This window comes from Hyperolius riggenbachi, chromosome 9, assembly GCF_040937935.1.
Source record: "Hyperolius riggenbachi isolate aHypRig1 chromosome 9, aHypRig1.pri, whole genome shotgun sequence".
In the NCBI taxonomy this organism is placed as follows: Eukaryota; Metazoa; Chordata; class Amphibia; order Anura; family Hyperoliidae; genus Hyperolius; species Hyperolius riggenbachi.
In genome coordinates, this window is record NC_090654.1 from 14,885,088 (window position 1) to 14,901,229 (window position 16,142).

General features: G+C 45.5%; 1 protein-coding gene across 4 annotated transcripts in view; it reads right to left on the minus strand.

Moving 5' to 3' along the window:
* Positions 1–16,142, minus strand: part of ATRIP (ATR interacting protein) — a 105,618-nt gene that overhangs the window by 55,739 nt on the left and 33,737 nt on the right. For all 4 annotated transcript variants that reach the window (XR_011023812.1, XM_068251985.1, XM_068251983.1 and 1 more), the window contains exons 4-6: positions 11,117–11,287; positions 2,282–2,385; positions 1,261–1,409 (exon numbers count right to left, since the gene is read on the minus strand). Coding sequence is in view for 3 of the 4 variants with exons in the window: in XM_068251985.1 (XP_068108086.1) it covers positions 1,261–1,409; positions 2,282–2,385; positions 11,117–11,287 (424 nt within the window). In the remaining variant the exon portion in view is untranslated. The remainder of the gene's footprint in view (positions 1–1,260; positions 1,410–2,281; positions 2,386–11,116; positions 11,288–16,142) is intronic.

Sequence of the window (16,142 nt, forward strand, 5' to 3'; positions counted from 1 at the left end):
AAAAAAACAGCAAAAACCATGAAGTGTCCTACCATATTATTATGCATTTATATAGCACAGACATCTTCTGCAGCACTTTACAGAGTACATAGTCATGTCACTGACTGTCCTCAGGAGCTCACAATCTAATCCTACCATAGTCATAGTGTAATGTCCTACAATAATAATAATAATAATAATAATATGTATTTATATAGCACTGACATCTTCTGCAGCACTTTACAGAGTACATAGTTATGTCACTGACTGTCCTCAGAGGAGCTCACACTCTAATCCTACCACAGTCATAGTGTAATGTCCTACCATATTATTATTATGATGTATTTATATAGCACTGACATCTTCTGCAGCACTTTACAGAGTACATAGTCCTGTCACTGACTGTCCTCAGGAGCTCACACTCTAAACCTATTAGGCCTGAAAGATAAATCGAATTTAAATCGAAATCGCGATCACCAAGATCACAATTTCGGAATCGTCAAAGCTGTAATTATCGCAGTCAGGTCATTTCCACATGGGGAAGTTTGAAGAAGTGTGCTTGGCAAAACTCCGGGTTCCTGTATGTCACATGACATACAGAAAGTATTCCGTGCATTAGAAGCTATGTCCAGAACTGATACAGCTTGGGGGACAGAGGAGGCACAGAGAGACACAGAGAGAAACAGAGCGGGCACAGAGACACAAAGGGGGCAAGAGAAAGACCCAGAGGAGGCACAAAGAGGCAAAGGGGGCACAAAGAGACAGAGGAGGGAACAACTAGGCAAAGAGGGGGAACAAAGCTTGATTGGAAGGAAACCGTGAATCGAATCGAAATCGCAATTTCAGACAGAAATCGCTCAATTCAATTTTTTCCTAAAACCTACCATAGTCATAGTCTAATGTCCTACCATATTATTATTATGTATTTATATAGCACTGACATCTTCTGCAGCACATTACAGAGTACATAGTCATGCCACTGACTGTCCTCAGAGGAGCTTACAATCTAATCCTACCATAGTCATAGTCTAATGTCCTACCATATTATATTTTGGCCCAATTTCGATTGGCATACAGTTTTTTTTTTTATTTCTTTCCCTGGGGCTATCAGTCTTTACATTTAAGAGAAAGTTCCACTAAAGTCCCCTAAACAGGAAGTGGGGGGAAATCTTGCAAATGTGGACAATAACAGCAAAAATCCATCAAACCTCTATATACTTCCAACGCTACCCCAAAAAAAGGTTCCAGGAATTGGGCAGTGCAATATTGACCCTTACTTGCCTGGCAGAGATGTCGGCAGTTGAGGGCAGAGCGGAGACTTGACACCGGTGTTTGCATTGAAGGATTCCTTGGTGGGAAAGTTGCTTCTCCCTGGCTGTGGGGAGGAACACGGCTCAACCTTCATTGCTCTGGAGGGACTCTTCTTGGGGCTGCACAGAAGGAAAATGACTTATGTTCTGCATCCTACATTTAAGACAACAGTGGCAACCACATGGCTGCTTATCACATTTTACACAGTATACTGAATATGTTACACTTGTGTTTTTCTGATCAGCTAATTGTTTTACTGCCTTTTAACCACTTCGCATCCATATTTATTTATTTTTTTCAAGATGAGCTAGGCTTTCATTGTATGCCATTTTTTCCCCTCGAATAATTTTGTTTTCCATGAATTTTAACGGGAAAATAAGGGGAGAAAAATAGAAAAAACACAAAACACATTTCTCAGTTTTACCAATTGCAGTTTAAAAAAATAAAAAAAGTGCTACTGTAGAAAATTGTTTGCCTATTCTTACCGCTTATCACAAAAAAAAAAAAAAAAAAAAAAAAAAATTATACATTATGTTCTTGTCACAATCTATGGTGAAGATATTTGTTTCCGAAATAATGCTACAGAGTTATTTTCTCAGTTCATAGTGAAAAATACAAAGTATTTTTAATGTTAAAAATTAGTCTCATTAGCTCAGGAAACATATATTCCCATTCACCAATTAGTGCTGCATCAGATAGTGCCAGAAATGAGCACAGGAGCAAGCCCAATCCTGCACAGCACTGCTTCTGCTACAAGACGTATATCTACTGACTCGTGGCTTAGATGAAGTCACAGAGGACGTATATCTACTGTAGTGGTGGATAAAGTGGTTAAGACAGACACACGATGCACATATACTGTAGTGATGTAATTTGCGAGCCACAGAATTACATTGCAGATATTTTCTATAAATGCAAGAAAACCAAAACAACCAACCAATTGTCCACATGAATATCCATGTGTATTTGCCAGCTTTCGGTAACCACATACCTGACCTGGGGAGCCACGGACCTTCGTCCAGCGCTCTGCAGCTTTGTCTTCAACTCATTCATCTCCGCATCTTTAAACTGCAATTCTGACTGTAAGGACTGGATCTGCAAAAGAGCGACAGTATATGTGTGAGTCATACGGAAGAAATGAATGAAAACTGATTTTTATTTTAGAATATTCACTAATAAATCAATGTTTGCCCATTGTAAAATCTTTCCTCTCCCCGATATACATTCTGAAATTTATCACAGGTGCAAGAACCTTTGTATCAAAGCAAAAATGTTTGTTCCTGAGAATTCTTAAGCCAGTAAAAATACCTGATCTCCCAGAATCCTCTGGGGAAGGGCAGATTCCGCATATCTTAACAGCCTAGGGTAAGCATCACTGGGAGGGCCGGGCTACATACTAATATACATGTATAGATAAAGTAAGTGTTTGATTACTGTAATAGTGGGTATCCTGATTAATTAACTGCATTCTATATGTCACTACAGGGCCTCTTTAATGCACATATAACCTCACAAAAAACGGTTTTATCTATGAGACTGGCTACTGCAGCATTACTAAAAAAAAAGAGAACCTGTGAGTGTGGCACTAAATGACTACAGCAAGTGTGGTTGCACAAGCACAGTCGCCAGCAAGATTCGGGACTTGATACCTCATGTGACAGTTTGGGACGAAGTTCTGTAAAGATGCCTAACTAGCCTGCAGACTGACGTCATGTTCTGTTGCTATGGAGGGGCAAAATGCACAATGGCCTCGCCTTGTACTTGAAGACAATCCGGCCGTATATTTGGCAGATTCTCGGTAGAGGCGGCCCCAACTGGCAACTTTGACTGAGCACCATCTGGCCGTGTATAGGAAGCCTACAGCTGACTACTACGCAGCCTTATGGCCCGTTGCCACTTGCAAATGGAAGCCTGTGGCTACGTAACACTTCCGTTCCCATTTGCATCACTTCCACATCTCCCGATGCAGAAGTGTATTGGAGGAGAAGGCGGGCAGATGCGACCGGGTGGGAATCTGCAGCATCCTGCAGATTCTCTGATCGCTCCGCACAACAAGCACGCAATGGAAACTGTTCCTTTGCTGTGCATTGGTTACAGTACAGCCGTGGTGCGATGAGTCTATGTAGTCGCAGCGCATCTAATGGAAACGGGCCCTTACTGCCCCTGCATTAGACACCGTTCCTGCTAGAAAAAAAAAAAAAAAAAAAAGGACAGACCGTTTCTGCATTGGAGGGACAGACATGGTCACATATCCTATGTTAGTCCACACCGGATCCATAGGCTCGTGTAGCCGACCCCTACACTTGAGTTAGACCTAAATTTATCGACTTATTATAGAGGATACATGGTAGTACTACACTCACCTAAAGGATTATTAGGAACACCATACTAATATGGTGCTTGACCCCCTTTCGCCTTCAGAACTGCCTTAATTCTACGTGGCATTGATCCAACAAGGTGCTGAAAGCATTCTTTAGAAATGTTGGCCCATATTGATAGGATAGCATCTCGCAGTTGATGGAGATTTGTGGGATGCACATCCAGGGCATGAAGCTCCCGTTCCTTCACATCCCTAAGATGCTCTATTGGGTTGAGATCTGGTGACTGTGGGGGCCATTTTAGTACAGTGAACTCATTGTCATGTTCAAGAAACCAATTTGGAATGATTGGAGCTTTGTGACATGGTGCATTATCCTGCTGGAAGTAGCCATCAGAGGATGGGTACATGGTGGTCATGAAGGGATGGACATGGTCAGAAACAATGCTCAGGTAGCCTGTGGCATTTAAACAATGCCCAATTGGCACTAAGGGGCCTAAAGTGTGCCAAGAAAACATCCCCCACACCATTACACCACCACCAGCCTGCACAGTGGTAACAAGGCATGATGGATCCATGTTCTCATTCTGTTCACATCAAATTCTGACTATCGAGACTCATCAGACCAGGCAACATTTTTCCAGTCTCAACTGTTCAATTTTGGTGAGCTTGTGCAAATTGTAGCCTCTTTTTCCTATTTGTAGTGGAGATGAGTGGTACCCGGTGGGGTCTTCTGCTGTTGTAGCCCATCCGCCTCAAGGATGTGCATGTTGTGCCTTCACAAATGCTTTGCTGCATGCCTTGGTTCTAACGAGTGGTTATTTCAGTCAACGCTGCTCTTCTATCAGCTTGAATCAGTCGGCCCATTCTCCTCTGACCTCTAGCATCAACAAGGCATTTTCGCCCACAGGACTGCCACATACTGGATGTTTTTCCCTTTTCACACCATTCTTTGTAAACCCTAGAAATGGTTGTGCGTGAAAATCCCAGTAACTGAGTAGATTGTGAAATACTCAGACGGGCCCGTCCGGCACCAACAACCATGCCAGGCTCAAAATTGCTTAAATCACCTTTCTTTCCCATTCTGACATTCAGTTTGGAGTTCAGGAGATTGTCTTGACCAGGACCACACCCCTAAATGCATTGAAGCAACTGCCATGTGATTGGTTGATTAGATAATTGCATTAATGAGAAATTGAACAAATGTTACTAATAATCTTTTAGGAGAGTGTAGATTACTGGGTTTTTATTAGCATTTTTGAATCACGGACAACTCCCCTCCCCCCCCCCCCCCCAAAAAAAACCACACTTTGTCAATGTATTCAAATGTGGGGAACCCACCAGTGCGTTTGCGATTAGGGTTAATTCCAATCACAGGACATGCAGCATTTTTAGTGTGTTTGCGGTCAATGCTGTGTATAGAAGCGTTGCAAATTAGCTTTAAAAAGCCATTTTGCTGCGATTTGGGGGCCGAGAGATTTGAATTTTAAATAAAGTCATTTATACTTACTGGGTGTCCCGATGTCTGGCTTCTACCTGTAGACCCGCCTCCTAGCAGAAGAGGTTACAGGTACTTCTCTGATTGGTCCTAGAGAAGCATTTATGACCTCTTCCTTTAAAGGGGAACTGAAGTGAGAGGTATACGGAGGCTGCCATATTTATTTCCTTTTAATCAATACCAGTTGCCTGGCAGCCCTGCTGATCCTCTGCCTCTAATATTAGCCATAGCCCCTGAACAAGCATGCAGCAGATCAGGTGTTTCAGACTTTAAAGTCAGATCTGACCAGACTAGCTGCATGCTTGTTTCTGGTGTTATTAAGATACTACTGCAGAGAAATAGCTCAGCAAGGCTGCCAGGCAACTGGTATTGATTAAAAGGAAATAAATATGGCAGCCTCCGTATACCGCTTACTTCAGTTGCCCTTTAAAGAGACTCTGTAACAAATTGTTTATCTTTATTTCTTCTATGCTATAAATTCCTATGCCTTTTCTAATGTGGTCTGGCTTACTGCAGCTTTTCCTAATTGCACAGTAGCTGTGTTATCTCTGTTATATGATCTAATCTTCTCTCTATAGTCGGCACAGTCAGGCTGAGGCAGTCAGACTGGAATGTGCAGGGCTGCTTGTGATTAGCTAGAAGCTGTACACACCCCCTGCAGGCTCTGTGTGACTAACACACTCTGCTTAGCTGAGCCTATTAGAAGCTGGTTAGTTTGTTTGTAAACACTGCCTAAAACTGGCAATTACAAGCCAGGTTTGCAGCAGAGAATGGCAGAAACAGCACAGAGGGGACCAGGAGCACATAATGAATAGAATGGTATGCTTTTTATTGTAAGAATTTCAGAGTACAGATTCTCTTTAAGGGGCAGGCTACGGACGGAACCCAGACACCTGGTAAGTATAATAAAGTTTATTTTGAAAAAAAAAAAAAAATAATCAGAAGCGCTTCAAATCTTAGCAAAACACAATCACAATCGCCCAGGGAACTGCTGCACACAGCGTTGGTGCAATTTAAAGGAGAACTGTAGTGGAGGCTGCCATTTTTATTTGCCAGTTGCCTGGCAGCCCGGCTGATCTCTTTGGCTGAAGTAGTGTCTGAATAACACCAGAAACAAGCGTGCAGCCAGTCTTGTCAGATCTGTCAAAATTGTCAGAAAAACATGATCTGCTGCATGCTTGTTCAGGGTCTATGGCTGAAAGTATTAGAGCCAGAGGATTAGCAGGATAGCCAGGTAACTGGTATTGCTTAAATGGAAATAAATATGGCAGCCTCCATACACCTCTCTCTACAGTTCTCCTTTAAGGGAGCTGCAGCCATTTCTAGTGGTTTCCCGCCGTCACAGAGGTCAGTGAGATTGCGTCCCTCCCCTCCAAATCAGTATAAGCATTAGTTGCTCTCTTCTTTAGCAACCTCCCTATCCTGCCTCACAAAACAGCGAGCAAGATAAAAAGTCAAACTTCAACCACAACTATTACACGACAAAATAGTCTTCACCCTCTACTGGAAGTAAAAAAAAAAAAAAAAAAAACCTTGTCTTTGCATTTTCACACTGTCATGCAGGGCATCTGCAATGATGGTTTGCAGAGGAACTTATGTTTACCTATAAAATGTTTACCTTGGAGCATGTTCCATACATTGTCCTTGTGCACTGGCTAAACTTAGTTGACTATTAACTACTAGATTAACCATTGAGTCCTTTGCCATAACCAGCTTTTTATTTGTTTTTCATATCCTACAGCAGCATTTAGAACAGGATAGGTTAGATTTAAAGCTCCCGTTCACACCTATTTGAATGTCTGTGCACCGTAAGAAATTGCGATTTCACACATCTAATGTGTTTCAATGGCATTTGACCCACATTTTGGGCTCTTAGAAAAGCTCTTGACCCACTACAAGAGCTTTTCTAAGAGCTTTGTGATTTTAAAAGCTTTTGCTAATGTTATCCTATGTGTGTGTTCACACTGGAGCGATTTCCCCCATAGCGCTGCATTAGCAAGAGCTTTTAAAATCTCTAGAGTTAAAAAGCTCTTGTAGTGTGAATCAGGCCTTACCCTATGTTTTAGTTTGGTGATTTTTCTGCATTTAGTTATGCTCCAGTATTGCTTTTTTCTGTGTGCATTTAATCACTTCCGGACCTTGGTACTGGATTTGAAATCTATGCTGCGATTGGAACCAGTTATCCCTGCCAGGGCGTAGAATTCAATTACCGGGCCACTTTCCCATCGCTATGACAGCAGAGCTCTGTGGGTTGGTCAGGAGCTGATTTCATTGGCTCTATCACTAAGGAGTCCACTGGCTGCAGTACAGTCTGATTCCCTACTCCTTGGGAAGTCCCTGGCTGCAGTCTTATATCTCTCATTCAGGGCTCGTTCCCACTGTTGCGACGCGATTTCGGCCGCATTCCGACGCTTGTAAAAACGCATGCGGATGCGTTTCCACATGCGTTTTTACCCGCGATTTCGCCTGCGATTTCGCATGGCAGGGTGCCATGCGAAATTAACCATGACACTGCCAGGGCTAAATAAAATTGAAAAAGGTGCGAAATCGCACGCGAAATCGCGGGTAAAAACGCATGTAACAAACGCATGCGTTTTTACTATTAAATACATTAGCGGCGATTCGCACGGATTCCCGACGCAGGCGAAATCGTTGGCTCTTTTGTGCGTTTTTTTCACGCTGAAAAAAACGCACCTCAACAACGCTACAGTGGAAACAGGCCCATCCACTTGTATTACATGTGCGGATCTGCATGCGTTGGACGCATGCAGATTCGCGATAGTGGAAACGAGCCCTCAACCAGTTATAACTCTGGCAGCCCTGTCAGTGGTTCCTGCTCCTCAGGTGTCCACTGGCTCCACCAATGTAGAAAAAGGCACTCCACAGGCTTCAAACTTGCGTTTGTCGTTTATTGAGCAAGACATAGAAATATCTGCAAGATGCTGCACACACAGATGCTGTACACATGCAACAGATCAGTATCTGCAAAAGATCTGTTCCTGCAAAATGCATTCATAGTCTATGATATCTGCAGATCATCATACACACCTTGTTTAATGGACATTCATCTGCAGATCAGATCCACCAGGATGGATTTTCAGATCTGCACATGATTGTCAGATATGCAGATGAATGTCTGTTAAACAAGGTGTGTATGAGGATCTGCAGATCTTACATATACTATGGCCTAGTGCACACCAAAAACCGCTAGCAGATCCGCAAAATGCTAGCAGATTTTGAAACGCTTTTTATTTTTCTGCAGCGTTTCAGCTAGCGTTTTGCGGTTTTGTCTAGCGGTTTTGGTGTAGTAGATTTCATGTATTGTTACAGTAAAGCTGTTACTGAACAGCTACTGTAACAAAAAACACCTGCAAAACCGCTCTGAAGTGCCGTTTTTCAGAGCGGTTTGCGGTTTTCCCATACTTAACATTGAGGCAGAAACGCATCCGCAATCCAAAATCTGCAGCAGCCCGGGAGTATGCGTTTCTGCAAAACGCCTCCCGCTCTGGTGTGCACCAGCCCATTGAAATACATTACCCTAGCGGATCCGCACCCGCAAGCGGATCGCAAACCGCAGCCGAAACGCTCTGGTGTGCACTAGGCCTATGAATGCATTTTGCAGGAACAGATCTTTTGCAGGAACAGATCTTTTGCAGATACTGATCTTTTGAGTCTGTACGGGCATCTTTGTGTGCAGCATCTTGCAAAGATTTCTGTCTGATGGGGAGTTCAGCTCAATAGAATAGACTGTAGGTATGGCTCTCATACTACATGGAAGGGGGTAACATTGGTCTGTGATCTTTCATTTATCTTTCAAGTGTGTACACACCATAAAGAGAACCCGAGGTGTGTTTAAAGAATGTTATCTGCATACAGAGGCTGGATCTGCCTATACAGCCCAGCCTCTGTTGCTATCCCAAACCCCCCTAAGGTCCCCCTGCACTCTGCAATCCCCCATAAATCACATCCATGCTGTGAAACTCTGTTTACATCTGTAGTGTCAGTCTCAGCTGCTCCCCCACCTCCTGCATAGCTCCGGTCCCTGCCCCCGTCCCTTCCCTCCAATCAGCAGGGAGGGAAGGGATGCAGGCGGGGACTGGAGTTCTGCAGGAGGTGGGGAGAGCAGCAGACTGACACTATAGAGATTAACACATCCAGCTCTGACAAGCTGTTTGTCAGCAGCGTGGCTGTGATTTATGATGGATTGCAGAGTGCAGGGGGACCTTAGTGGGGTTTGGGATAGCAACAGAGGCTGGGCTGTATAGGCAGATCCAGCCTCTGTATGCAGATAACATTCTTCAAACCCACCTCGGGTTCTCTATAAGTTCCTGGTTCTGGTTACGTGAGCCAATCAGTGATCTCACAAGAAAAGAAAAAAATATTTTTTAGAAAAAGGCTCTGGTCCTTAAAGGAGTTATCCGGGCATTCTAAAGAAAATAAAGGCTACTTACCGGGGGCTTCCTCCAGCCCCAAGCTCCCAGGACCTCCCTCGCCGCACCTCTGCGCGCAGCCGTTCGCCGTGGCTCCGTCCCGGTCCCCGGCGATGACGTCAGAGCGACCTCCAGAACTACTACCACCTGCGCAATCCGCTCCGGCCCACGTGGCGGTGATTGGCAGCGCTGCTCGCGCAGGCGCAGTACAGAGCGACCTGGAGGTCGCTCTGACGTCATCGCCGGGGACCGGGACGGAGCTACGGCGAACGGCTGCGCGCAGGGGTGCGGCGAGGGAGGTCCTAGGAGCTTGGGGCTGGAGGAAGCCCCCGGTAAGTAGCCTTTATTTTCTTTAGAATGCCCGGATAACTCCTTTAAAGAGGAACGCTAACCAAGAATTGCACTTCATCCTAATCAGTAGCTGATTCTACTCCTTTCCCATGAGAAATCTTCTCTCTAAAAGCTTCAGAGACACCATTGTTGCTGATATTGTGGTGAAACCCCTCCCACGGTGTGATGTCAGGGCCATGGCCAGGTCAGGTCAGTTTCCTGCCTGGGAACCTTGTTGCATTATGGGAGATAAAAACCTGTTGCCAACTGCCAAGTATCATAACCTGCCCTTATATTAGACAAAATGTTGGCTATAGGCGCATACACACATCCAACTCTGATTGACCAAGCAAGGACTAGCCAATTTTAACACTTCCGTGTAGCATAAGAGTCAACAGATATTAAATACTATGGACAGATTCTATAGGTAAGCTCTTGTACTACATGGAAGTCATAAAATTGGACAATCAAAACTGTATGTGTGTACCAGCCTTAACTTTTAAAGGGAACCTTAACTGAACGGGGGTAAACAGTTTCACTTCCCTGGGGCTATTACCAGCCCCCTGCAGCAGTCCTGTGCCCTCGGATCCGCTCTGGAATCCTCTGGTCCCCCGCTGTCAGTTTCGTTTTTGACGACTCACCAGTCGGCCGGCCGCCATGCGTATTATTGGACGCAATCCAATGCGTCCAACGTACAAAGATACACAAAAAGGTGGATCAGCGCAACACCAGGCCGCCTCCGAAAGATACACGTTTCCACATATCTACGCATGCGTATTGCGGCAACTCGTATTTTTGTACGCATTGGTCCGCAACAGCGCTAATTGCAGTAGGGAATGCGTTCAATAATAAGCATGGCGGCCGGCAAGTGAGTCGTCAAAAACGAAACTAAGTGACAGCGGGGGACCGGAGGATTCCACAGCGGCTCCGAGGGCACAGGACTTCTGCAGGGGGCTGGTAATAGCCCCAGGTAAGTGAAACTCTTTACCCCCCGTTCAGTTCAGGTTCCCTTTAAGTAAACTTATGAATTAGAGGACACTGCACAAAACTAGAGACAGTCAATGAAATGTTAATAACTTGTATGCAAATTTTCCACAAATTATACACAGTTTGAAGCTAGGCCAATCAGGAGGCGCTTCCTGCAGATTTTGATTGGTGCAGTCCTAACTGTCATACAGTCAGGATTATCAGCATCTCAGTGACTCTCTCTCCAGTAACCACGCCCCCGGGTTACCCGGCATCCATCCGCACCTTTCTCAGGAGTTCCTTCTCCTTCTCGCTCTGTAGCCGAGCCTTCTCGGTCTCCGTCTGCACATGCGCAATCCTCTGCTGCTCCAGGTTGGACTCGGTCTGGCGGAGGGCATCTCGCAAGACTTTAATCTCACCGTTCTTCACCAACACTTCATCCTGAATAGATTTCAGCTGAGGGAGTAAACAGAGGAATCTATGAAAAACTCCAACGAATAGGAAGGCGGGGTGATCAATCAGAATAGAGTTCCAGACATCCAAATGATCAAAACTGTTGGGGGGTGGAGACTCACTCGTGTCGCCACCTCTGTGCGCCATGTGCTACGCTCCATGGTGCTTTTTTTTCAGCTATCATATTAAAAAAAAAAAAAAAAAAAAAAAAAAAACACTTTCTTCTTCACAGCCAGAAGGACTTCTATGAGGGTTGGGTTGCGACGTGGGGGACAGCACACAGAGGAGACGCGGAGTGCGGCGCACAGATGCGTCGCGGAGAGGGGGGGGTGTAGGGCACAAAGGCAACGTGAGGGCAGCGCACAGAGGCGACGTAGGGGGCAATTGGTATTGTTGAAAAGGATATAAATACGGCAGCCTCCATATTCCTATTCCTCTCATTTACTGTTCCCTTTAAAATTAGGAGGCGACATCTTTGCTGCTGGCAGCTGATCTCTGAGCTATGTGAGTTTGTTGCATGCTCTCTGTAGTGCGCCAAACAAGTCGCATTTTTTTTCCCCCGTTAGGAGGTTGTGGAGGCGGTACCGCTCATAACTCTCTAAATCAAGGAGCATCACAACTAACAGATAAAAAAAAAAAACGTACACAGGTTACAAATATTGTGATTTGCCTTCTTGCCGCAAACCAGAGCTGAAGCTCAGGTTCAAAATATGCTACTTACTATTTAGAGAGGGAAGCCTGAGGAATTTAATGAGGTTTTGTAACAAGCCCCCCATTACTGAATACAGCCCTCCTTCATCGGGGGCCGCGCAGCTCATCTTCCTGGTTTAAAAGGGAAGGTCCAAGCTATAAAAAAAAAAAAAAAAACACTCCACTTACCTGGGGCTTCCTCCAGCCCGTGGCAGCCATCCTGTGCCCTCGCCGCAGCTCCGGTGGCTCCCGGCCTTCCCCGCTGCAGAAGCCGACCTCGCCAGGTCGGCTTCTTCTGCACTGCACGGGTCACGTGGTCCGGCCGACGTTATCAGGACGGTACTGCACAGTATAATACTGATGACGTCGGCTGGACCACGTGACCTGCGTCGTGGAGCGCACAAGAAGCCGACCCGGCGAGGTCGGCTTCTGCAGCGGGGAAGACCGGGAGCCACCGGAGCTGTGGCGAGGGCACAGGACAGCTGCCACGGGCTGGAGGAAGCCCCAGGTAAGTGTTTTTTTTAGCTTGGATGTTTCCTTTAAGTGCGCGTAATGGCAATTGCTCCGAGTAACTACGCATGCGTGGGTGGGCTCAGTCAGCTATTGGGTGCACTTGAACCAGGAAGAGGAGCTGCGCAGCCTGTAGCGTGGATCGGGAAGGGAGGCCCTAAAGCTGCGCAGCCGCACTCGCGTCTATGTGGACTGCGCAGCAACCTCAAGCGGCCATTTTATTGGTTTTCACCTCGTAAATCCTTTAAGGTAAGCATCTGATTCTGTATCAGAGCTTTCTTTAAAAACAGACGGTATTTGTGATAATTCAGCTTTTAATTCCATTTGTATAGCGCTTTTCTCCTGTCGGACTCAAAGCGCTTGCGAGGCAGCCACTAGGATGCGCTCTATAGGCAGTAGCAGTGTTAGGGAGTCTCACCCAAAGAACTCCTTAGTGAATAGGTGCTGGCTTACTCAACAGGCAGAGCTGAGATTCATAACTCAGGTCTACTATCCAGCCACTGCTTTAAAGAGTCTGAAGCCTTCTAAAAATGCTCTTTTTATGTGACAGTTACTGTATATACTCGATACAAGCCTAATTTTTCAGCACAAAAAAAATGTGCTGGAAAGTTACCCCCCTCGGCTTATATGTGAATCGGTGGAGCAGTTTTTGTTACTGGCAGAGGAGTGTAAGGATTGTGCACTAGTGATCCTGCTCTTACCAGCTGGCTCCCTGCTGTGTCTGTGCCCCCCATCCCTTGCAACATGGTGTGCAGAGTGCGCTGCTCAAGACTACCTGCGTCCCCTGGCTTATGGAGCGTAGCGTGCCAGCAACGTGTCAGCGGTGCATTGAACAGGGACATAGCTTTATCATTCTTGGGACACATCTGGCTATGGGGAGAGGGGCTGACTTGCACTGGGGGCACATCAAGCAACTGTGTAGGAGGCTATACTGGGTAGGGGGCTTATATGCGAGTGAATCACTTTTTCCTGGTTTAGGAGGTAAAAGTGGGTATCTCGGCTTATACGCGCGTATATACGGTATCTTGAGCAATATCAGCATAGCTAAGACGCTGCATTCCCACAGCACAATGATGTAAATAAACCCCCCAAACTCCAGAGGCAAAATGCAGGGATTGCTTCCTGGTAGAGACAGAGCTTAGTGCTGTAGCTCTGCCTCTACTTGCATCAATCCCCCGTTGATCGCCACCTCTCCCCGCCCCTCTCATCTTCTTTCACTGAGGGGGGTGGGGAGAGGCGGAGATCCATAGAGATTGACGCTGATGGAGACTAAGCTCTGCCTCCCCGGGCAGCAAAATCCACGACCTGGAAAGTCATGGAATTTTGCCACAGTATTTGGGGGGTGTAATTACTTTGTTCTGCCGTGGGAATGCAGCATTTTAGCTATGCTGATATTGCTCAAGCTAAAAGTCAAATTAAAAAGAGCATTTTTAGAAGGCTGCAGACTCTCTTTAGGTCCACAGCTGTGGTTACCCACAATGCATCACTGCTGAATATGCAAATTATCTCTATGGCCCTGAAGCCAGGCTTACATCCAGAACTGCTGGTATATAGCAAGACTATAGCTTATGATATATAATAAAACATTTAAGAGCCACACCACCAGCGGTTCTGGATGCTAGCCTGGCTTCTGGGGCATAAAGAGATAATTTGCATATTCAGTAGCGGTGCATTGTGGGTAACCACACGTAAAGCCGACTTATCGCTAATACCTTCTGTTTTAAGAAGGCACATCCCACCAAGCATTGCTTTTTAGTAGGAGGGCTTTTCAGTCTCTTTTAGTTCCCTATACTCTCCTGGGTCACCCTGAGCTGCTTGAGTATTCTGTTTCAGGTAACAAACATTTCTGTAGACATTCCTTGGGGCAGCACTCATACAGAGATACAGAGACTGAGGCTTCTGGGCTGCCTGTGGGAATTTAGAGTGATATAATGTGACCTCCTGCCACACAGCAACGTCACCAGATGTCGGGCATTGTCACCGGAGAGTCCCTGAATAGAGACCCAGAGAAAGGCCATTGTTTATATAGGAGCTTTCATTGGTTGGAGAAGCGCAGAGAAGGCTCAGAGAGTAAACACTGTCAGATACACATACAGGCTAAAGGTAGCCATACACTGGTCGATTTGCCATCAGATTTGACCAACAGATAGATCCCTCTCTGATCAGAGAGGAATCGTATGGCTGCCTTTACTGCAATCAGATTGTGAATCGATTTCAGCCTGAAACCAATTCACCATCTGCTGAGCTGCCGCCTGTCCCCCCCCCCCCCCCCCCCCCTCCATACATTACCTGAAGCCTGGTCCCGGGCATCTTCTCCGCATCACGACATCCGCGTATAACTTTCTGTCACTCCAGTGACAGCAGAAGTTCAAAGAGCGCCCTCTATTTGTACTTCCGCTGTCACTGCAGTGACACAGGAAGTTCTACACGGATAACATGATGCGGAGAAGATGCCAGGAGCCAGCTTCAGGTAACGTATACCTGCGTCGGTCATACGCCGCTAGCGATGCGCTCCCTACCCGCGGGCGATCGACGGTAATTTCCCGCACGGAGCGATTGACGGGACCGATTTATTTCGGGACAAAATAGATCAAAGTTTAGCATTTAGCGTGAACGATGTCACAGCAAATTCGATCCCAGTGATCGAATCTGCTGTTGATCGGCGGGTAATCGGCCTAGTGTATGGCCAGCTTAACTTTAAAATGTAGATTTATGGGGAGCAGCCATTGCTCCCCCTAGGTTTTGAGTCACTGCCCTGGAACAATTAGGCAGCCGGACATGTCAGTAAGACATTGATATCCCCCATCCTTTAGGCTTGCTCCAGCAGTGTATGAAGAAAGATGAACAGCACCCAACAGGAAGAGAGAGGACGTGCTACAGCCCTGTGTCTCTTATTTTCACCCATCACCGTCAAATATTACATTTAAGACATCTTTTTATTTTTCCATCCACACCTCATATAGCTGTGACATTTTAGAAGGACCATCTCCCTCTTTCAAGCTTAATTCACTAAGGTTTAAAGTGGACCTGATCTCTTGCACAGGACAGAAGGCAAATATAGAGAAATGCACCCTGGATGTATTTAGAGAGTTTAGCCTGTCTAATTCCATCCTCATCTGTGACTAATCACAAGTTATAATTTGATCTCTCAGCTGTCGGCCGATGTTAACCCTATGTCTGTTTCCATGAAAGCAAAAGTAGAAACACTGCTCATTTATTGCAGGATTTGTCTCAGCTGTAAAATAAAAAAAATAATGTTTTTTCTTTCAAGATTATGCTGTTGCTTATCTCTTAGAGCAGAGAGGAAGTTTTGAGTTCAGGTCCACTTAAAGCGGAATATAACCCTGCATTTCAACTTTGCTCTAAAACATTATTTACAGCATATTATATGCAAAAAGTATTTTTTTTTTACTAGACCAGCATGGGAAGGGTTACACACAGAGGTTTAAAAGGTCCCTGGAGAGATATGCAGAAGTTCAGATAGATATTCTGTTTAGTTACATGTATCCATTGATAAATCTTACACACTCTGGCTGTCCTCCAAGCTCCTTCTCAAGGTGGCCACACACACGATACAATAAAATGATCCGATTTTACAGCAATTTGATGAAAACGATCGTATCTCGAAAAAAAAAAAATCGAAAGCTTTTTTTTCATT